The sequence below is a fragment of the Apodemus sylvaticus genome, chromosome 2 (genome assembly GCF_947179515.1).
Source record: "Apodemus sylvaticus chromosome 2, mApoSyl1.1, whole genome shotgun sequence".
Classification (NCBI taxonomy): Eukaryota; Metazoa; Chordata; class Mammalia; order Rodentia; family Muridae; genus Apodemus; species Apodemus sylvaticus.
The window spans coordinates 161,623,913-161,647,009 of record NC_067473.1 but is presented as its reverse complement, the minus strand read 5'-3'; the positions used below and the strand labels follow the sequence as shown (position 1 = coordinate 161,647,009).

General features: G+C 44.8%; 1 protein-coding gene across 2 annotated transcripts in view; it reads right to left on the bottom strand.

The window, feature by feature from the left end:
• The window catches only part of Ano2 (anoctamin 2), a 325,589-nt gene that overhangs the window by 44,326 nt on the left and 258,166 nt on the right, over positions 1-23,097 (bottom strand). For both annotated transcript variants that reach the window (XM_052172696.1, XM_052172697.1), the window contains 3 exons: positions 6,191-6,302; positions 3,514-3,571; positions 3,302-3,402 (listed from right to left, as the gene is read on the bottom strand). In XM_052172696.1, the coding sequence (XP_052028656.1) occupies positions 3,302-3,402; positions 3,514-3,571; positions 6,191-6,302 (271 nt within the window). The remainder of the gene's footprint in view (positions 1-3,301; positions 3,403-3,513; positions 3,572-6,190; positions 6,303-23,097) is intronic.

The following is a 23,097-nucleotide window of genomic DNA, read 5'->3' as shown; positions in this document are numbered from 1 at the left end:
CCAACACATTGTCACACATATGCCTGAGCTGTTGTCTCTCTTAACTTCTTAAAGGCTTATGAATTCAGAAATAATGTGCCAGGTGGTAGATAAGATGTTCAGAAATGGAAACATGGCCATTATGTGCCTATAAGCTGTCTACAGTTCCAACCAGAAGAGAACAGCAATGCCCTACAAAAACAGGTGTCTTCTCCAGATGTTTGATGCATATGAAGACTTTTCTTGGCAGCTTCGCTAGAGAACTTAGTTGCATAGCTTCAAAAGGACCAGATGTGGCTTCAGCATCATCTGTGCGTACTCTGGATGTTGGTCCATAACAAAGGCTGTCTTTAAGATGTTGTGTGCTTACAGCACAAAATACATCTGTTTCTCTAGCTTTAATTTGACTATCACTGAATGACTGTTAGTCAGAAAATAGGCATAGAATGAATCTCCAAGACCTGAGTTTCTCAAGGTTACCAGTCTTACTTATAATCAGAAGCTTATTTATGTAGAGATGTAGGATGGGACACTCAGACACTGATATTCCCATCAATGCTCCTATAAGAAAAAGCACATAAAAGAACCACATGAGGTTGTCCCAGTATAAAGCAGAAATGTTTTTGAGTGTTCTACCTAATGAATGGAGTGTGATGGTGGTCTTAGTTAGGGTTTCTATTGCTTCAACAGAACACTATGACCAAAAAGCAAGTTGGGAGGGAAGGACTTATTCAGTTTACACTTCTACAGTACTGTTCATTGTCAAAGGAAGTCAGGACAGAAACTCAAACATAGCAGAAATCTGGGGGCAGGAACTGATGCAGAGATCGTGGAAGGATGCTGTTTACTGACTTGTTCATCATGGCTTGCTTGGCCTGCTTTCTTATAGAACCCAGGACCACCAACCCAGATGTGGCCCTACCCACAAGGGGAACTCTTTCTTTCTTTCTTTCTTTCTTTCTTTCTTTCTTTCTTTCTTTCTTTCTTTCTTTCTTTCTTTCTTTCTTTCTTTCTTTCTTTTTTCTTTCTTTCTCTCTTTCTTTCTCTCTCTCTCCCCCTCCCCCTCCCTTCCATCCTTCTTCCTCCCTCCCTTCCTCCCTCCCTTCCTTTCTTCCTTCCTTTCCTTTCTTTCATTCTATTTTTTTTATTTGTGAAATTTATACACAGGACTGTTCTATTTGCATATGTGCTTACCTGACAGGAGAGGGCATCAGATCCCATTACAGATGGCTATGAGTCACTATGTGGTGAATGGGAATTGAACTCCTGACCTCTGGAAGTAGTCAGTGCCCTCACCTGTTGACATTTCTCTAGGCCAACCTAGGAAACTTTTAAAGAGTGACAGATCCCCTAATTTCATGGAAGCAGGTGGCTTGGATGAGACATTTTCTTGGAGAGAGAGGTTGGCCTATATTTTCTACTAAGCCTGTTCAATCCAATGAACCCAGAACTGGGTGCCAGTCACACTTTTGAAAAATGATCTAGTTCTCACCACTGGCATCTCTCTTCATGTCTCCAAGGCCTTGACTTGCCATCTTGGAGACTTTACTCCTCCATGTGTAGCACCTCTGAGTCAGTTATGAGGTGTTTGCGGGAAGGCCAGAGTGAATGTGGTCTTTGTTCAGAAAAGTATCTGAAGAAAACAAGTCCCTTAAAGAAAATAATGACAGATCACCTTCTAAGAGGCAATGGTGACACAGGCACACACCAGAAGAAATCCTGCTGCTTTTTAAACGTGGCACTCAGACTATTATCTTTTAAATTTCTGGGGACATTTGTATTATACAGAGAGCACTCAGTCATATGAAGAATATATTTTTTTATAGTCAAATCTAAGCTCTAAGAAGATGAGAGCCATTTCCATATGTTTCTTCCTCCATAGTTAAGGCATAGGAGCCAAGAACTGGCACTAGGGGAGTTCCCTTAAGTCTTGTGAAGTGTGGATAAAGCCATCCTGCCCATGGCACTCAGGGTCTGATTCTCAGACTCTTACAGAATAGTCCAGTGGCCACTTTATACTTAGATGCATTCCTCTGCTGCATAAACCACCCAGAGGGAGTTCCAGGGCATGTAATTAAGAATCTTGGGCAGTAAATGTGCAAATTCGGTTGGAAAGAAAGATTACACAGCTTTTCATTCCTGGAAGATTTCTTGGAGGCATAATGTGCATGATAAAACTCCAGCAGGGAGACAGACCAGCAGGCTCTTGAACTGCCCCTATGAAGGCTGTGCCTGCAAGGACTGGGAGGAGCCAGGCCCAGCTTGTTAGACTTATCCCTGCCACCTCTGGCACTCCTTAGCTCTGTGACACAGGGCTAGCTAGCTAAAAATAGCCCTAAAGTGGATTCCTCTTTAAAAAAAAAAATCACAAACAACTAAAAAGGAGGGCTGGGTAAAAGCTCAGTGGATAAAGCATGAGGACCAGAGTTCAATCCCCAGATCTGACATCACAAGGCAAGTACAGTCGCTTCTAGTAACAGCATTTGGGGAAGAAGAGACAGGCAGATTCCTAGCACTTGCCGGCAAACCACCCTTACCTACTTGGGGAGTTCCGGGCCAGTGAGAGATCCTGTCTCAAAAAACAAGATGGAGAGCCTCTGAGGTAGTTTCCCCTGACCCCCAGATATACTTCCACAATGGGATATACCTCCACATGCACCCACACACACGTATATCCCACATGCACTCACACACATGTACACGTGCACATACAAACACACAGCATGCATACATAGATATACAGATATACATACATATAATACAAAACAAAGAGACAAAACCCAAAGGACTAGAAGGGAAAGACAGAAGATATTATATGTTTCTGGACACCGAATTTGATTATTTTCCCCTCATTTGCTTGTTTTGTTTTGTTCCCATTTTAGTATCTGTTGGTGAGTGTTGAGTTTCATGACCATCTCATCTATAAAAATGTGTATTAAGCCTGGGGTTTTCCCAGGTATTCATGCCTCCCCTCCTAAGATCCTGTATTCTACATTTTGTTGTCAGAGTCTGTTAAACGACTGCATCTGACTCCCCTATTGATCTTTCCACCCTACCTGTACCCTCCTACTTACCCACTGGGAGAACTAACACATCAAAAATTTTATGCACCTTGGGGTCTAAGTTATCCCTCAGTTCCACCCTTTATTTCTATGTGTATTTGAGCAAGTGGTCAATCTTTCTGAGCTACCAAAGTAAGCAGAAAACAGTTGCTGTCCCACAGGAAGGGGAGTGGGCAGTGGCATGCAAAGGGGAGAGGCTGTGGAAACCGTGCCAAAAGCCTGGCCAGCCCAGGAGAGGCAGAAACCTGGTCATCACTTACGGGACTCCGATCTCAAAGATATTGTTCTGGATCAGTTGCTTCCCCAACATGATGATGCTGAGCTGGATGCACAGCTCCATGAGACAGCCTCCTGGAGCACACTGCGGGAGGGAGAGGAGATGGGAGCAATCAGACCCTGCAGGCCAAAGCGGCTCGGGTGACGGAAACCTATGAAAGTCTAGCCAGACATCAACGCCAGGGGCGGTACTTGCCTCTTCCATGCGGTAGCCATCAAACACGTAGACATAGCTTCCAGGTCTGCCCACAAACCTGAAAGGAAAATGTGTGCTAAGAGTCAGGGGAAGGAAGGCCACTGGAACATTGACCCTTCACCCCACGTGAAATAGCTGTCATTCAATGTCCTTGTGGAATGAACTGGCTAGGGAGATCCCAAGTCACACGAGGACAGTTCACGCCTATTATCTATTAGCGAATGTCTGTAATGTTTATGGTTCTGTTCTTAAGCAGTCACCTGTCCAGGCATAGGGAGAGAGTGAGGAAGGGATGAGGTGAGTGTGGTGATGTGCTGGGATGCTGATGAGAGGGGGGGGGGAAGTATGTGGGAATATGAGCAAGTGTGAAAGTGTGTGAGAGTAGGAGTGTGTATGTGTGAGTGTGAGCGTGTGTGTGTGTGTGTGTGTGTCTTCTGGGTGCCTTTTTCCCTCCACTGGTGTCAAGGACTGAATCTGGATTGCAGCTCTTTCTTTGGTAAGGACTAATGATTTGCCAGGAAACTGAGGGTGAGTCTGACCAATGGTGTAGGCATCCTGCCTTCAGAAAACAAGGCATCTTGCCTTTTGACTGAAAATATTCTAAGGAAAGGAGACATCCTGCCCCACTCCTCTTCAGAACTGAATGTATTTTATTGAGGGACGAAGAGATTGGGGCAGTGGCAGAAGGTGAGGGAAAGCCAATCACAGAGCCAGGCAGGTGATCACAGGGTCCCACGTCCTTGAAATGTGCACAGCTTCTCCATTGTCTGTGAGTCCATTCAAACCTAATCAATCTCTACCCATCCATCTAATACCACTGAGATCTTTTTCTGTGAAATCTTGTTTTCTGGTGATAACAGAGCCTTTTATTTCCCCCTTCCCTTCTCTTCTTTTCTCTTCTTTCTTTTCCATGCTGGGTTTTGAGCCTAGAGCTTTGCATCTGCTAGGTGGGTCGTGCATTGATGTATTTCATGCCCAGCCCACCCTTCCTTTCCCTATATCTCTTACTGTGTCATTTATCACAGATTAGAGTAGCGCTGTTGCCAAGACTATTCTGTCCAGTGTATCACAAATCCAAGATTCGGAACATTTTGTCTGCACTGCCTTGTGTATGCAATTTGCCTTGGCTATAAAATCTAGATAGAAATACCAGGAAGGTATATATTCATTAATTTGTGCAGTATCTTTGCTTCTCTAATGTCATAAAAGCTAAAAGCAGAGGTCTTTGAAGGGGTTTGTGTTTTGGGGTTACAAACACATCTACAAAAAAAAAATCACATGTGAATCATGAACATTCTTTGTGGTACAGCATAAGCCTTTGGTCCTAAGAAAGCAACTTGATAACAGTTGCTTCAAGTTTGATAGGAAATTTCCTTGCAGGTGGCCAATTGGCCTGATCTGCCACATGTACACACACACACACACACACACACACACACACACACACACTTTTAGAAGAAGTTTTACATCCAAATCTATTTTATAATTAAGAATTTTAATTGAGTGTATGTGGGGGCACTTGTGATCCTAGTACTTGGGAGGCAGAGGCCAACAGACAGTAAACTGGAGTTAAGCCTGAGCTATATAATAAGCTTGAGGATAGCTGATACCTTCATGTTGATGTTCTGCTTCAAGAAAAAAAAAATCAATGTTAAACAGAAAGAACCCCCAACCTCCTTCCCTTGTCATTCGTCATTGGGAGGATCCCCCAAGTTCTTAGCATTTCCATAGAGATGGGGCCATCTTTTTATTTGCTGTGGACTCCTGGAACTATTGCCTACATTTATACTAGTGAGATTATCCGGAGGAGGAGAGGAGCTGCCAGGGCCAACCGGTTAGCCAGGGCTCTGAGCCTTCGGACAGTATTCTGTTGACTTCAGTGAGGGAAGGAGACAGGAGTCTGAACTTAAACTCATGGTATAATCATATGATTTAATAAACTATGCCTAAGCAAAGAGATCATGGGTGAGCTTTGTTGAAGTGCATGGATGTTCCAGGAGGGTGATGAGTCCCTGGGACATGGGCGCTTCAGCATCAGGACCCTCTAGGACATCATCTAGGACATCATCTGTGAGCCACTTCTGTTTGCTACTTTTGATTCCTCCTCCTTTAACCATAAGAAGACTGTGAGTGTGAGCATTTCTCATTTGCAAATTCTGTGAGTTATTCTAATGAGTTGTAGAATTAGAGGAGGCAGCGGGAACCCTGGAATTCATAGCCAGAGGGTTGGAGCAGCAAATATCCTGAGTGGCCCAGAGCGGCTGACTGGTGTAGTCAGTGAGAGCAGTTTTGTGAAGGGTTGTGCCTCTCATCTGTGAAGTCCATAACAACTCCGTATAGACAGCACCAAAGTGCACCATGTGACAGTGGAGGCTGTGGCCAGACACACACTCCTCCTCTTCTGCTTCATTTTCAAGGGCACTAACTCTTCTGGCTTCTCCCTTGATGGTCTTGCTCAAAGTCCTGTGTAGTTGTCATGGATATTTGATCCTAAGGATGACAATCCATTTCTTTGTGGATAACCAGATGGGAAACAGTTCATCTCAGCCAAGGACAAAGAAGAGGGTGAGGATGGGAGCTGACAACAGGGACAGAATGACCCTACTTGTCCTGATAATGGAGGACCCGGTCAGTAGTGAACTGGGTTAGTTGCTGCAGATGCTACTATTGTACTCACCTCCCTTTGAAAAAGGCCACATAGAAGATGGGGGAGTAGGCATTGACAAACTTGAGCAAGAAAGCTTTGAGGATCAAACGTTCTTCAAAAGTCTGTTCTGTTTTTGGAACCTCTGCAAGGGAAGAGCAAAGCGAATGAAAATAAAATGAGAGGGGCTTTTCTTTCTTTCTTTCTTTTTTTAACTTTTTAAGTATGTATAAGTGTGTGATGATTCTGTGAATGCACGTACATTCAGAAGGCAGAAGATAGCATTGTATCTCTTGGAGCTGTAGGTTCCAGCGTTTATAAGCCATATGACGTAGGTGCTGGAAACCAAATTCCAGTTGTCTGCAAGAGCAGTCTGTGCTCTGAACAGGTGAGTCAAGCCGTCTCTCCAGCCCAGAGGTAAGAGTTAAGACCTTGGACTCAGTCACTGCCTCTCATGTTACAACTTTAGAGCGGAAATCAAGTGACCTGTCTGGGTAGCACATGGGAACTGGATGGATTCATATGGGAGATGCCGAACAGCTTGCTAGATCATCTGAGGTTACGTAAGATCTTTACCCTGCTCTTCCTACTGCCCTTCTTCTCCTGACCTGCCAATCAGTTCAGTCATTCTGTATTCCATGAGAGGAGCTTGAGCAGGGAGAGCCTCTGGCCACACCCTTACTTGATCCTGGGGAAGTCAGCCAGCTTTCATGTGTATAATTCCCATAAAATTGTACTAAAACAAAACCAATAGGGCTTCTGAATTGTTTTGTTTATCGCCTCCAATTTACTGGCAAGACATTTATCTGTAAGTTCTGGGAGAGACTGAGAGGCCTCCTGATTGTCCATTCAAATGATGAAAGGTCACCAGAAAAGGTACAGAGAAAAACATGGCTGAGTCCATGTCTTAAACTCACAGCCCTAGGGTATTCAGTCATGTCCCAGCAGAGAAACTAGTCAACATCTTTAGCAGGGCTGGAGAAGATTGGGTCCAAACCTCTCTGGTTCTCTCAGAAGGCTGAGAATGCTGGGAGACTCCTGTGAGTAAGGTGTGGCGTGCTTTGGTGGAGATCCCACAGAGTGTGGTAGATAAACGACTTGGTGACAGAGGGAACAGGGTATTGTTAATCCATGTGTACTGTTGAATAAAATGTCACCAAGTAGTTAGATTACAAAACACTGGAAGCCTATTTCTGAAAATTCTGGAAACTGGAAAGGCAAGATCAAGGCTGACTCAGTACCCATCCCTGACCCTCTCCTCATCTGGCAGTCCTTGAAGTCTTCAACCATCAGGCTCCATCTCCTCCCAAAAGGGCCTGGCCTTTGCTCCACAGAAGGTACCTCATGGCTGTGCCCCACTGTGGTGGAGGCCAGTCATCTCCTGGGGCCTCTTTTCTAAATTTACTTATTAAGCCACTGCTTTATGACCTAAGTCATCTCTTCTCAAATGTCCCACACCCCAACATTATGTCAACTCAATGCAGGTTAAATTCATCTGAGAGGAGGGAGTCTTCCTTAAGAAAATGCTTCCATAAGATCAAGTTGTAGGACAGCCTATAAGGTATTTTCTTAACTAGTGATTGACTAGGGAGGGCCTAGCCCATCTCGGGGCTGGTGGTTCTGGGTTCTATAAGAAGCCAGAATGAGCAAGACACAGTGAGCAAGCCAGTAAGCAGCAATCCTCTGTGGCCACTGCATCAGCTCCTGCCTCCAGGTACCTGCCCTGCTTGAGTTCCTGTTCTGACTTCCTTTGGTGATGATGGAAATGACATGGACGTGTAAGCCAAAGAAGCCCTTTCCTCCACAAATTGCTTTTGGCCATGGTGTTTTATCGCAGCAATAGAAGCGCTAAGACAGGATTTCTGCAGATGAATTTGGGGGATTGAGGCACAAATATTAGAATTGTAACACATGACCATACTCACAAGGGTCTAACTTTGCATCATGTAGAAATGTAAGTATAAGAGAGGGCTAAGCCCGGGGAATCGTGCCAGGACCACACACAGGACGCATCCAATTTGCATATATACACCCTTCATAGAAATAGTTGAGCTGAGACCCTGCTCTCTCTGGCCTGCCCTTCACTGACTTCTCTCCTCAAGTACACGTCCTTGCATTCTTTAACATTCAAGCTAAATCTCTTCCCAGAAGTTTTTCCAGATGTCTCCAGTTGGCACACTTTTTTTTCTGTTTTTTTATATGAACTTAATATCTTCCTATATTAACTACCTATAACTATGCCTTTTAAAAACTGTTGCTGATGCCAAGAAGCGCTTGCTGACAGGAGCCTGGTATAGCTGTCCCCTGAGAGGCTCTGCCAGAGTCTGACCAATACAGATGCGGGTGCACTCAGTCAACCATTAGCCTGAGCTTGGGGACCACAATGGAGGAGTTAGGAGAAGGACTGAAGGAGCTGAAGGGGTTTGCAACCCTTTAGGAAGAACAACAACATCAACCAAGCAGACCCCCCAAAGCTCCCGGGGACTAAAGCATCAACCAAAGAGTACACATGGAGGGGCCCATGGCTCCAGCTTCACAGGTAGCAGACGATTGCCTTATCTGGCATCAATGTGAGGGGAGGCCCGTGGTCCTGTGGAGGCTCGATGACCTAGCGTAGGTATGAACCCAACCTGTTCATACAGAATGGGCTGTAATGGGTTGGACCTAGTTGGAAGAAGTCACTGGAGGGATGTCTTTGAAGGATGCCCCACTCAGGTCCCTTCTTGTTTATCAGTCTCTGTCCTGGCTGAGTTTGAGACCTCAGCACCCATGCAAAAAGCTGAGTTTTGTGCTACAGTTCTATAATCTTAGCGCAGATGAGTGAACTGGAGGAGGTTGCTGGCCAGTCTAGCCACAGAGTTAGCGAGAGAGCTTATCTCAAAACACAAGGTGGAGAATAATCAAGAAATATATTTGACATCCACAATCTGTCCCCATACTCACGCTCACATATGTATACCTACTTTTACACACACACACACACACACACACACACACACATACACACACACATGCAGCGAGAGAGAAACAGAGACAAAGCTAGAGACAGAGGGACAGAGACAGAGGTTGGGAAGAGGGAGAATTTTAGATTTGTATTTGGGCTGGTGTGCTAGATAGCGGAGTCCTGCCGCTAAGACAGGATTTCTGCTGATGAATTTGGGGAGCTGGGCATAGAGCCATACACAGAGACTGTCCACAGTGTCTGTTGTATCCAGAGTTCAAATGGAAAGAGACTGAGGTAAGGCACAGATAGTGGAGGGGGAAAGGGAGGAGAGAAAAGAGGGAAGAGAAGGAGAAACATGGAGAGGAGAAAGGAAGGAAAAGACAAGAGGGAGAAGGAAGGAAGGAAGCAGGAAGGAAGGAAGGAAGAAAGGAGGGAAGGAAAGAAGGAAGGAACGACAGAGAGAAAGAAAGGAAGGAAGGAAGGAAGAAAGGAAGGAAGGAAGGAAGAAAGGAAGGAAGGAAGGAAGAAAGAAAAAAAGAAAGAAAGAAAGAAAGAAAGAAAGAAAGAAAGAAAGAAAGAAAGAAAGAAAGAAAAAGAAAGAAAGAAAGAAAGAAAAGAGGAAAAAGAGAAAAGAAACAGGAACTTGATCCTCTGCCCAGAGTGCCTGCCGCATTCAATTCAAAAGAAGCGTGCCCTCAACTCCTCTCTTTGAAATAGTTTTTTGGTAAGAAAATTAAAACAAATGTCACCTAAAAATAAGTAATGAGACCTGAGGGTCTGAGAATTTGGAATGCTTATCTTGTGACTCTGTGTAGAGGGGGATTAGGATGAGGTAAGGGGCGACACGTGTCTTTAATTTCCTTTTATAATCCCCTTTGAACTGACTGTGCTCAGATCTCCCGGTCCCTACAGGAATTTCCTCTGTGTTCTCTGAGAAAAAAAATAAAAGAGGAATCTGGTGTTTCCAGATCTCTTCACTCCAACGAGGAATGAGTGGCTTTCTCTCTCCCACAGTGACAAATCATGGGCTTGGCGATTATTTATTGGTTTTATTTTTAAAAGCAGCCTGCGCTAGGCTTTTAGGGCTGGGTGCTACCATAAATAATGGGCATTTCCAATAAACAGTCCAAATCTACTTGATAGGCCATTAAATCTCTCGGGTTCCCCGCCTTGGGAAGCCCTGAGGCCACAGTGACATTTGAGTGAGCCTCTAGACAGGCAGAAAGTGAAGAGCAAGGGGGTGGGGCAGTGGGGCGGGGCTGGGGGCTGGATGGGGCTGGGCAGATAATGCTGGGGGCTGTGGTTGGGTTTTTGGATCTTTCAGAAGCCAGCACAGGGAGTTTCACTGGCCTGCTACAGAGATGATGAAAGTGCTGTGTTCTAGAAAGTATGAAACACATATTCTCAGACTTCACATGTGTGGGAAAATGTGTAAGGGTCACACACAGCTGTCTGTGTGTCAGGGCACTGGGCAGGCTGAGATGTCCGTCTCCTGTGGTCTGAATTGGGGCTCATGAGAAACAGTCCAAATAAAGTGTCCTTAGATCCCATTGCGACAGGGCTTTAAAGGAGCATCCAGCGTTGGCGTGACGAGGAGGAAGGGTGGCTATGAGCCCACCTCCTTAAGAGAGCTCCGTGAATTAGAGGTCGGCTGAGGGTTTCACTTGTCCCCCCCACCCATGGTGGGCATCCCTCTAGGACTTCTTCTAGAACCAGGAAGGGATGGTCTGACAGTATTTCCACACAATGTTCTTACCTACCCACTCCCTTTTGTTAAGTGTCAAACCTCTACTGCACTGTGTCACTAAAACACACTGAGTGCTAATAGCCCAGCTGTAAACTGCCTTGGAGCATAATTAGTGTGAAAGCCCAAGTGAGTCCCAGGAGGCTAACTTAGGACTCCACGTCCCCAAAGCTCCCTCCTGATCATATGGAAACATCAGTTCACAAGAAGATGCCTGGCACACTATCTTCTTGTAGCAGATCCCTCCAGCAGCCCAGCCAACAGAACCATCAAGATGGCAACAAAACAAAACCAGGACCGTGCCTCCATCTGTCTCAGCTGGGTCAGGCCTGGCGCTGAGGGTCCAGAAGAATTTCTCAGCCTCTCTCCTGGGGTGGATGGACTTCCACAAGCAGCAATGTTTCCCGAGAGCCTAGCCAGCCTGTCTTCCCTCTGCTTGTATGTGTAGGTAGTGGGTGGGTGGCGGGACTGGCTGAATCTTGGTGTGTGATAGTGTAGCCTTGCCTGATTTCTGGGGAGGGAGTCCCCTCCCAGAGCCACCAGCTGGGTAATTAGGCAGCCAACAGATTGGCTAAGGGAGCTGGGAATGCCTCAAAGGGTGCTCCCTTCTGCATGAAGTTCAGGGAACCCTGACAATGGCAGCCTCTCACCCCAGGCCCTGTGAAAGAGAAAGTCACTCTCCAAAACTTCAGCCACCTCACCAGTTCCACTGAGTGGAGGGGCTTTTCTGTTATGCTACCAAATTCTACTAAGGAAAGGATAGGCTGCTGTCTAATCTATGTTGTGTAATATGTGTATAACCTATGTGGTATAATAATATGCGGTATTGCAAGGAGATTCAGAGCAAGAGCTGTCACAACCCCTTGCTTAAGTGGATGTTGTGATGACTCCCACCCAGCCAGAATCAGGATTTGACTCATTTGGGTCAAAGGTCATGGTCCTAATAAAGATGTTAACTAGCAATGAAGAGGCATGAAGGGAACATGTTGTCACCAGACCAATCCTGAGTGGGCTGTAATTATGAAGGGGTACAATTCTTCAGACATATAGGAGAACTAGGCAACTACAGAGAGCCCAGTTCAGACTTCCTGCTGCCCTGGTCCTAGATATCAAATCTAGGGCAACTTGTGTCCCAGGAAGCGCCCAACCATTGAGCCACAACCTCAATACTTTTTTTTCTTTTTCCTTTTTGTCTTGAGATAGGGTGTCATTAAGTTGTCCTTGAACTCATGATCTTCCTGCCTCAGCCTCCCAAATAGACAAGATTAAGGGGTTGTGCTGCCTGGCCCAGTGAGGAGTAGGGTGGGGCATGACTTGCTAGTGGGCTTCATTGCTTAAGCAGGAAAATGAAAGAGATGTGTTGATCAGCTTGCTCAGGTTAGGAAGGCCCTCTCAGGGCTCACAGGAAAGTAGCAAGGCTGTACGCCAGGTGCTCACAGAAGAAAACAAAGATGAATATAGGAAAGGGGTTTGCTGGGAGGGGCTGAGAGAGGAAAGGAGAGAATCAGAAAGCAGAGAACCATCAAATAAATGTAATTAATTAACAATTCCTTAAAAACCTCAAAGGCAACCGGTAGCCAGCATCAAACTAAATGGAGAGAAACTTGAAGCAATCCCACTAAAATCAGGGACTAGACAGGGCTGCCCCCTCTCTCCTTATCTTTTCAATATTGTACTTGAGGTACTAGCTCGGGCAATTCAACAACATAAGGTCAAAGGGATACAAATTGGAAAGGAAGAAGTCAAACTATCATTATTTGCAGATGACATGATAGTCTACCTAAGTGACCCAAAAAAACTCCACTAGAGAGCTCCTACAGCTGATAAACAACTTCAGCAAAGTGGCAGGTTATAAAATCAACTCAAGCAAATCAGTGGCCTTCCTATACTCAAAGGATAGCAGGCTGAGAAAGAAATTAGGGAAATGACCCCCTTCACAATAGCCACAAACAGTATAAAGTATCTTGGGGTGACTCTTACCAAACATGTGAAAGATCTGTATGACAAGAACTTCAAGACTCTGAAGAAGGAAATGGAAGAAGACCTCAAAAAATGGGAAAACCTCCCATGCTCATGGATCGGTAGAATCAATATAGTTAAAATGGCCATTTTGCCAAAAGCAATATACAGATTCAATGCAATATCCATCAAAATCCCAACTCAATTCTTCACAGAGTTAGAAAGAGCAATTATCAAATTCATCTGGAATAACAAAAAACCTAGGATAGCTAAAACTATTCTCAGCAACAAAAGAAATTCTGGGGGAATCAGTATCCCTGACCTCAAGCAATACTACAGAGCAATAGTGTTAAAAACTGCATGGTATTGGTACAGTGACAGGCAGGAGGATCAATGGAACAGGATCGAAGATCCAGAAATGAACCCACACACCTATGGCCACTTGATCCTCGACAAAGAGGCTGAAAACATCCAATGGAAAAAAGATAGCCTTTTCAACAAATGGTGCTGGTTCAACTGGAGGTCAGCATGCAGAAGAATGTGAATTGATCCATCCTTCTCTCCTTGTACTAAGCTCAAATCCAAATGGATCAAGGACCTCCACATAAAGCCAGACACTCTGAAGCTAATAGAAAAGAAACTGGGGAAGACCCTTGAGGACATCGGTACAGGGAGAAAGTTTCTGAACAGAACACCAATAGCATATGCTCTAAGATCAAGAATTGACAAATGGGACCTCATAAAATTACAAAGTTTCTGTAAGGCAAAGGACACCATCAAGAGGACAAATCGGCAACCAACAAATTGGGAAAAGATCTTCACCAACCCTACACCAGATAGAGGGCTAATATCCAATATATATAAAGAACTCAAGAAGTTAGATTCCAGAAAACCAAACAACCCTATTAAAAAATGGGGTACAGAGTTAAAGAATTCTCAACTGAAGAACTTCGGATGGCGGAGAAGCATCTTAAAAATGCTCAACTTCATTAGTCATTAGGGAAATGCAAATCAAAACAACCCTGAGATTTCACCTTACACCAGTCAGAATGGCTAAGATTAAAAATTCAGGAGACAGCAGGTGTTGGAGAGGGTGTGGAGAAAGAGGAACACTCCTCCACTGCTGGTGGGGTTGCAAATTGGTACAACCACTCTGGAAATCAGTCTGGCGGTTCCTCCGAAAACTGGGCACCTCACTTCCAGAAGATCCTGCTATACCACTCCTGGGCATATACCCAGAGGATTCCCCACCATGTAATAAGGATACATGCTCTACTATGTTCATAGCAGCCCTATTTATAATTGCCAGATGCTGGAAAGAACCCAGGTATCCCTCAACAGAAGAGTGGATGCAAAAAATGTGGTATATCTACACAATGGAGTACTATTCAGCCATTAGAAACAATGAATTCATGAAATTCTTAGGCAAATGGATGGAGCTAGAGAACATCATACTAAGTGAGGTAACCCTGACTCAAAAGGTGAATCATGGTATGCACTCACTAATAAGTGGATATTAACCTAGAAAACTGGAATACCCAAAACATAATCCACACATCAAATGAGGTACAAGAAGAAAGGAAGAGTGGCCCCCAGTTCTGGAAAGACTCAGTGAAGCAGTATTTGGCAAAACCAGAACGGGGAAGTGGGAAGGGGTGGGTGGGAGGACAGGGGGAGAGAAGGGGGCTTGCGGGACTTTCGGGGAGTGGGGGTTAGAAAAGGGGAAATCATTTGAAATGTAAATAAAAAATATATCGAATAAAAAAACAAACAAACAAACAAAAAAAACCCTCAAAGGCACAAGTGAGACTGTCTTTCTGGCTGCTATCCTGTGTTTCTGTGTGGATAACCCTAAGCTCAGCTGAGAACCCCAAACACCTGCCTACCTTCTGCTCTGACAAGATGAAGGTAATGGCAGGAACCTGGAAAGGCTCCGCAGACTGCATGGAAACAGCGTTCCTGGGAAAGGAACGGCTCATTCAAAGAAGGAGGTTCGAGACGGGCGGTGGTGGCGCACGCCTGTAATCCCAGCACTTTGGGAGGCAGAGGCAGGCAGATTTCTGAGTTCGAGGCCAGCCTGGTCTACAGAGTGAGCTCCAGGACAGCCAGGGCTACACAGAGAAACCCTGTCTTAGGAAAAAAAAAATCAAATTCAAAGAAGGCAGTTCATAGAACTATGATAGTGGAGGAAAGACACTTCTAAAGAATCGAAGGGCAAACTCTATGGATGGACATGACTCAAGCAGGGAGCGGAGATCATGGCACTCCTATGACGTCAGCAAGGCTGGGCACACCTAGACGATGAAATTGCAAAGAGATGTAGTAGTCTCAAGCTGCCTCAGTGCACACAGTGTGACAGTGCCTGTTGCAGCAGCTCAGCCCAGAGTTAATCCACCCGCTTCTGGAGAGACTGATGGTAAAGGGCTCAATCTTGTGGAGAATTTAAATGCGATTTTTAAGAATGAGGCAAACTGAATCAACTTCTCAGAAAAAGATTTTAGCTTGTGTGTGTGTGTGTGTGTGTGTGTGTGTGTGTGTGTGTGTGTGTGTGTGTACAGATGCCTACATATACCAGAAGAGGGGGCATGGGATCCTCATAACATCAAGATATGAAAAAAGCTCACCACATTCACTTATCTAGGCCACCCACCATACCTTCCCCACCAGGAAGGACAGAAAATGGAAGCCAGAATAGACCTTTTCCTTCTAAGTTGACTATCAGATATTTTTGCCCCTGGAAGATGCAGGAGTTACAAAAGGTTGTAAGCATCTGACATACCTGCCCAGAACCAAACTTTGGTCCTCTGGAATAGCAGTAAGTGGTTTTAACTGTGGAAGCACCTCTCCAGACCCCTCTTTTAACTTTAAAAATGTTGTGTGTATGTATGTGTGTGTGTGTGTGTATGTGTGTGTGTGTTCCATGCGAGTGTATGGGTACATGTATCCATGTGCATGCATGTAGGAGGCGGAGGAGGTCAGATGACATCCTCTATCATGTTTTCCCGATTCCTCCCTTGAGATCGGATCTCTCAGTGAACCCGAAGGTTGTTATTTCAGGTCACATGGTGTGACGGTTTCAATGATAGTGGCCTTTAGGGGTTCATGGATTGGAATTCTTAGTCACCTCACCAGCAAATGGAACAGCTTAGGAAGAATTGGGAGGTGTGGTCTTATTGGAGGAAATGCGTCATTGAGACTGAGCTTTGAAGTTCTAAAAGTCCCCATCAGTCCTTGCCCCTCCCTCTCTGCCTGCTGCCTACAGATCGGGATATAAAGCTGTCAGGTATTGTTCAGGCAACATGCCTGTCTTTTTCCCACTATCCCACCACGAAGATCACGGACTAGCCCTCTGAAACTGCAAGCAATTCCCCAAATTAAATGTTTCCTTTTATTAGTTGCCTTGGTCATGGTGTCTCCTCACAGCAATGGAACAGTAACTAAGACACATGGCTTGCTAGGGACGTCCAGTCTCCACTTGCTTCTATTTCCAATTCTGGAATTACAGGCACATGTGCCATGCCTGTTTTCTGTTGTTTTGTTTTTGTTGTTTTTTGGTTTGCTTTGCTTTGTTTTGTTTTGTTTTACATGGGTGCTAGGAAATTGAACTCAGTTCCTCCTAATGGCACAGTACTTGTATCGACTAAGCCTTCTCCCAGACGCATTTGTCAACTCTTACAGAGCTTGAAAAGGCTACTGGGAACAGCTAATTTAAATCATAACCGTATTTTTAAAATTCTTTTGTTTGTAGATTGCTATGGTTTGAGTTTGAAATGTCCCTTAAGGCTCCTGTGATTAAACACATGGCCTCAGCTGATAGTGGTGCTTGGGAAGTTTGTAGAACCTTGGGGATGAGAAGCATGGGTGATGAAGCCAAGTAGCTGGGGCTGGACTTTAAGAGTTATGGCTCCACCTCCCTTCTGTTTCAGCATGTATCCTGATTCATCAAGATACATGAAACCTCATCACATGTACCTACCCAGGCCACCCACCATGCCTTCCTCACTGGGATGGGCAGAAAATGGAAGCTGGAATAAGACTTTCTTCTTCTAAATTGACCATCAGATGCTTTTACCACTGCAAGACGTCATGCTAATCTAATAAAATTCAGCTCTCTAATATGATTAAGCCTAAGCCCCTTAGATACTAAGGATGTCTTCATTTTTGATTATATACAATTTATTATTTGCACCTAATTAAACTAAAGAATAAAGTTTGAAAAAAATGGTCAACAAAGTTCAACAAGCAATATAAATAAATAAAATGGGAAAATTAAGATTGCCTGAACCATTGGCGCTGTTGGAAGGTTAAACATACATATACTCTCCTTTGGGATGGTCTATCTAGTGATACTTGATCTTCACAGGTGGTAAAAGCCATACTCAGAAGAAACTGTGCATTGGATGGTGACCTTTTTCCTGGGAGAGGAGTTTACAGTAAGTGAGGCGACAGACTTGAGGAAGGGAGAACAGAGAGGAGGGCCACCTTCCTTTTCCTGGCAGTAAGTTTCCATTTTTCCCAAAGCAGGCTATTTGTCTTCACCTCCAGGCTGCTTCTCCTCTCCCATTTCCACACTAAGCAAACGGGGCTTGGGATCAACCCTACCCCAACAAACCAGCATGTGCTTCCGAATCTGTGCTAAGACAGAGCACTCTCTTGTGGCTGGCTCTGCACCCCTGCATCAAGACGGGAGAGCCTATCAGTAGATGTTTCCAAACTTGTAGACCCGATTCCAGAGTCAGAGACTGACAGATGTCAGAAAGTACATCAGGAGAAAAACCCAGATCCCCCTTAGACTACCAGCTCCAGGGCTCCATCTCTTCCCAAGGAATCTAACACTCACCAATAAACCGCTCTTTCACTTTCTCTTAGCTATTTTCCTGTCTTTTATTTTTTTAATTGGGGGCAGAAAAGAACCATTAGCCAGCTATTATCAGAGGATGGTGGGCAGTGGGTGTAAGCCACAACTTCCAGTCAGCCACGTGATCCTGAGGGAGCCAACTGACACTGTAAAGCATGCTATATTTGATGTCCTTTACATGGGGGACATTAAATGCCCTTTCAACTCATGGTATTTTCAACATTTAATGAGTTTATTGAGCTGCAGGCTCATCATAAATTAAGAAAATTTGTTTTACTATAATGAAAATCCTTACATCTGTAGTACAGGGTAAGCTCTGTGTGTAAGCAGGTGGGTGTACACACATGGATATAGACACATATACATACTAAGTGCTTTGTCCACGCAAATTTCTAAACTTCTTTAGCAGTGCTGTGAGTAAAGTCAAAGAAATGATCAATTGGGAAATTGTAAAGATAGTGTGGGAAACTGTTGGGTAGCAACTTCCTTGAATTCAAACATTCCTTCTCAGGAAGTTCTTGAATCATACAAGCTCTTCCTAGATATTACATATATGTGTGTGCACTCACACACACATATACACATACTGCATTTATATGTATCATATATGCAATGTTTATGTGTATTAATAATTCCTGGGAAGAGAGCAGAAGAGACTTCTGGCATGGTGTGCAGGAAGCTCTAGAGACATAGCTTCCATGAGTCATTATCTATGCTAGGGTGGCCTTTATGGTCACATCGCTACCTTGGCTCACTCCTGTGCCTATAAGTAATCCCTTACCACATATCTTGTAAGCAGCCCTATAAGCTTTCTGGTTCATGAAATTAGACTTGGGTGGAATCATTCCTTTGGCCCATGTCTATGCCATCTATGGTATAAATGAACACTTGTTCATGTCTCCTCAAGAAGAATACAACAGAAATCAGGCATGGTGACACATGCCTGGACACTTGGAGGCTGAAGCAGAGGACTGTGAGTTGGACACCAACCTGTGCTACACAATGAGTTCACATCCAGCTCAGGCTGCATGGTGAGACCCCACCTAAAGAACCAAAACAAAAAAAAAACCCCAAAGTTCAGCCATTGACACCACCAACAGAAGGTTATGTGGGGCAAAGTGTGCGCCATATACAAGTGCCTAGGGCAGGGAAGGCAACACTCAATGAGAGTGCTTCTTGCGCCTTTCCTCTTTTGCTTTTGTCCCATGTGAGCCCTGCCCCAATCCAAAATCAATGGGGCAGTGACTAGCAGGTGTGAGCTGTGGCAACATTTGTTCAACCAACTTGTAAGCAAGTTACACTTCCTTAAGAATTGGAGACACTGACTTGACTGGGTTGCGCTGTGTTTCTTCTAATGCCCATATAAGTCTAGCCTTGCAGTTCAGAGAGATACAACGAAAACAGATGAAAGGCTTACGAAGCTTTGCATGTTAGCATTTTGCACATGGCTTTGAAGAGAAAGGATAGCCAGAATCTGCAAAGAACCCAGATGTCCCTCAATGGAGCAAGAGATACAGAAAATGAGATATATTTACACGATGGAATACTACTCAGCTATTAAAAACAATGAATTTGTGAAATTATTAGGCAAATGGATGGAACTGGAAAAATATGATTCTAAGTGAGGTAACCCAATCACAAAAGAACACTCACTGCAAAGTGGATATTAGCCCAGCAGCTTGGAATACCCAAGACACAATTCACATATCAAATGATACCATGAAGAAGGAAGAACAAAGTATGGATACTCTGGTCCTTCTTAGAAGGGGGAACAGAAAATACCCACAGAAGAAGATACAGAGACAAAGTATGGAGCAGAGTCTGAGGGAAAGACCATCCAGAGACTACCCCACCTAAGGATCCATCCCATGTTCAGTTACAAAACCCAGACACTATTATTGATGCCCAAAGTATTTTCTGACTGGAATTGGATATAGCTGTCACCTGGAGGCTCTGCTAGCGCTAGTACTGAGGGGGACACTCTCAGATAGCCACTGAACTGAGCATAGGGTCCCCAATGGGAGATCTAGAGAAAGGACCCAAGGAGCTGAAGGGGTTTGCATCGCCATAGGAGGTACAATGATATGAGCCACCCAGTACTCTCAGAGCTCCCAGGGACAAAACCAACAACCAGAGAGTGAACATGAAGTTACCCATGGCTCCAGACACATAGGCAGCAGAGGATGGCCTTGTTGGACATCAAAGGGAGGAGAGGCCCTTGGTTCTGGAAAGGCTCAATGCTGCAGTGTAGGGGAATACCAGGACAGGGAAGTGGGAGAGGGGTGATCGGGGAACAGGGGGAGGGGATATGGCTTATGGGATTTTCAGGGGGGGGGAACCAGGAAAGGGGAAATCATTTGAAATGTAATGAAAGAATATATCTAATAAAATTAATAAATAAATATATAAATAAACAAAGAAGAAGAGGAGGAAGAGGAGGAGGAAGAGGAGGAGAAGGAGGAAGAGGAAGAGGAAGAGGAGGAGGAGGAAGAAGAGGAGGAGGAGGAAGAGGAGGAGGAGGAGGAGGAAGAAGAGGAGGAGAGGAAGAGGAAGAGGAAGAGGAGGAGGAGGAAGAAGAGGAGGAGGAGGAAGAGGAGGAGGAGGAAGAAGAGGAGGAGAAAGAGGGAGAGGAGGAGGAGGACGAGAAAGGAAGGAAACAGAGGAGGAACTGAAATGTCTTATACAGCCAGCAGAGAGCATCATGATTAACCTAGAACCTGTGACCAACCTGCCTCTCCACTTTGCCCCTTCTAGGCCAGGCCAGACCTGTGCCTATGTTGATGACAGGATTGGAGTGGTCAAGAACACTAGACATTATGAAATGCATGGGTGCAAAAATGCCTTGCTTCAAAGACCCTGGATCCTTACCCAGGAAGAAGGAAACCTGGAAGTGGTCAGCTGGCTCCCCCCTGTCTCCCAGCTTCTTCCCATGCCTGAGCCACATGCTGTCTACCTGTATGATTAGAGTCCTAATGTCCTGGCCAGCTCTTACCTGCTTCTTCTACTAGCATCCAGACCCTTTCCCCAGAGCTGTTATCTATTGTCCCTCTAAGAAAGAACACATCACTGGAGATGAAGACAGATTTCATCCCCTTCTTACTGGAACCTCGTTTCTGCTATATGTTGATCCTGGATGTACACATGGTCCAACATGCTTAGACTGGCCAAGTGCACACTCAGACAAGACTTCCAGGCTCCCCCCATCTCTACATACTCCAAGTTTCAGCTAAACCCTTGCTTCACCAATGACATGCTATCTTCAGAGTGTGCTGCTTTTTGCAGACAACTCATTACCCTGTCAGTATGGCAGCTGCAGAGGTGATTACAGCTTTTATCTACCCATGTCTGAGTTGATCGCCTTCAAGGCACTTAACAAAATTTGTCTTTTGTCATAAACATTATGGCAAGCATGGCCTTCAGATAGCCTGACTGGTCTTCCATCACGCAGCCTGGAGGAAAGGCTCAGTAACTTGTTAGGGTTGTTTGTCCAGCTGTTTGCACCTGGCAAGAGAAGCACACAGTCACAGGCTCGACAACTATCAGGAGATCTGGGGCAGGAAGCCAGATGGGCAATAGACCTCGTGTGAGAATGGCTGGGCGAGCCCCTCAGCTTGGCACATTTGTCATTCCATTAAGTGACATTACACTTAATGTCTCCACAGAAGTTGTTCTGAAGTCCTGAAGACTCACCTCTGCCTGTGGTTATACTAGGTACCTACACTGTATGAGCATCTCTGTTGGTGCGTGTTCTTTGCCACTAGGAAACCTAAAGATGTGACATTCTTGTTGCCTCCTATCAATATCCTTTTGGGACAATTTTGTGTTTGCCTTATCCCCCTCACTACTCACTGGAAGCCTTTTTTAGGTAAGCCGAGTTGAGACCATGGATGCTCACAAACACACAGTAGCCTCTGTTGTGACTGGCAGTATGCTTGTCCCGTGGGTAAGCTGTGAACACTTTATTTGAAAGGGATGGATGCAGGAGGAAATGCATTTCACAGACAGTGACATCTGCAGATGTGTGATAAGATCACCAAGAGCAGGCACTGGGCATGAGATCCAAGAGCCACTGGCCTCAAGGGTTCTGCAGTCTGAGTGGAGGCAGGAGCACAGACCTGTCCCAACAGAAGGCCATTTCAAGCTAATCAGTGGTAGTGGGGTGGGGAGGGGCTGTCACTGTGACACAATACTTGGTAGAAACAATTTAAAACGAGGGAAGAGTTTGTTCCAGCTATAATTTCAGAGCTTTCAGTTGCATCAAAGACTGTCTTACATCAGTGTAGCCAGGCAACTAAAATAATGCCTATGGTAGCTGCCTTTCTGTTTTCTCCTTCTTTATCCTACCCAGGCCCCCTGCCTCTGGAATAACACTGCTTATATTGAGGGTGGATCTTCCCTTTATTTAGTTCTTTCTGGAAACACTCTTGCAGCTATGTCTTGGAGTGTGCTTGATTATTCTGCCAGACACTTCTTAACTTAAGCAAGTGACAATCAGAATGGACAGTGACTCAGTTGTACATGCATTCATATATTTCATGTTTGAACTTTCTCCACTAGTGAGCTGTGTGCAGAAACAATGATGGCTGTCTTAGTCAGGGTTTCTTTTCCTGCACAAATATCATGACCAAGATTCATGTTGGGGAGAAAAAGGTTTATTAATCTCACACTTCCACATTGCTGTTCACCACCAAAGGAAGTCAGAACTAGAACTCATGCAGGTCAGGAAGCAGGAGCTGATGCAGAGGCCATGGAGGGAGGCTGCTTACTGGCTTGCTTCCCCTGGTTTGCTCAGCGTGCTTTCTTATAGACCCAAGACTACAGCCCAGGGATGGCACCACCCACAAGGGGCGCTCCCCCACTTGATCACTAATTGAGAAAATGCCTTACCACTGGATCTCATCGAGATACTTTCTCAACTGAAGCTCTTTTCTCTGTGATAACTCCAGCCTGTGTCAATTTGACACAAAACCAGACAGTACAATTGACCCCTTGTCAAATTGATATACAAACACATCGCTATTAAGCCTCAACCCTTACTTTCTTATTCATCCCCATAATCTAAATAACTTTAAAAGTTCCACAATCTGCAAATTCTTACATATTAAAATTTCAATCCTTTTAAAATATCCAATCTCTTTTAACAAAGTATTTTTACAATTAAAAGTCTCTTAACTGTGGGCTCCACTAAAATACCTTCTTATTTCAAGAGGGAAAATATCAGGGCACAGTCACAATCAAAAGCAAAATCAAACTCCAACCATACAATGTCTGAGATCCACTCATGATCTTCTAGGCTCTTCCAAGGGCTTGGGTCACTTCTCCAGGTCTGCCCTTTGTAACATACACCTTGTCTTCTAGGCTCCAACTGCCTGTACTCAACTGCTGCTGCTGTTCTTGGTGGTCATCTCATGGTACTGGCATCTACAAAACACTGC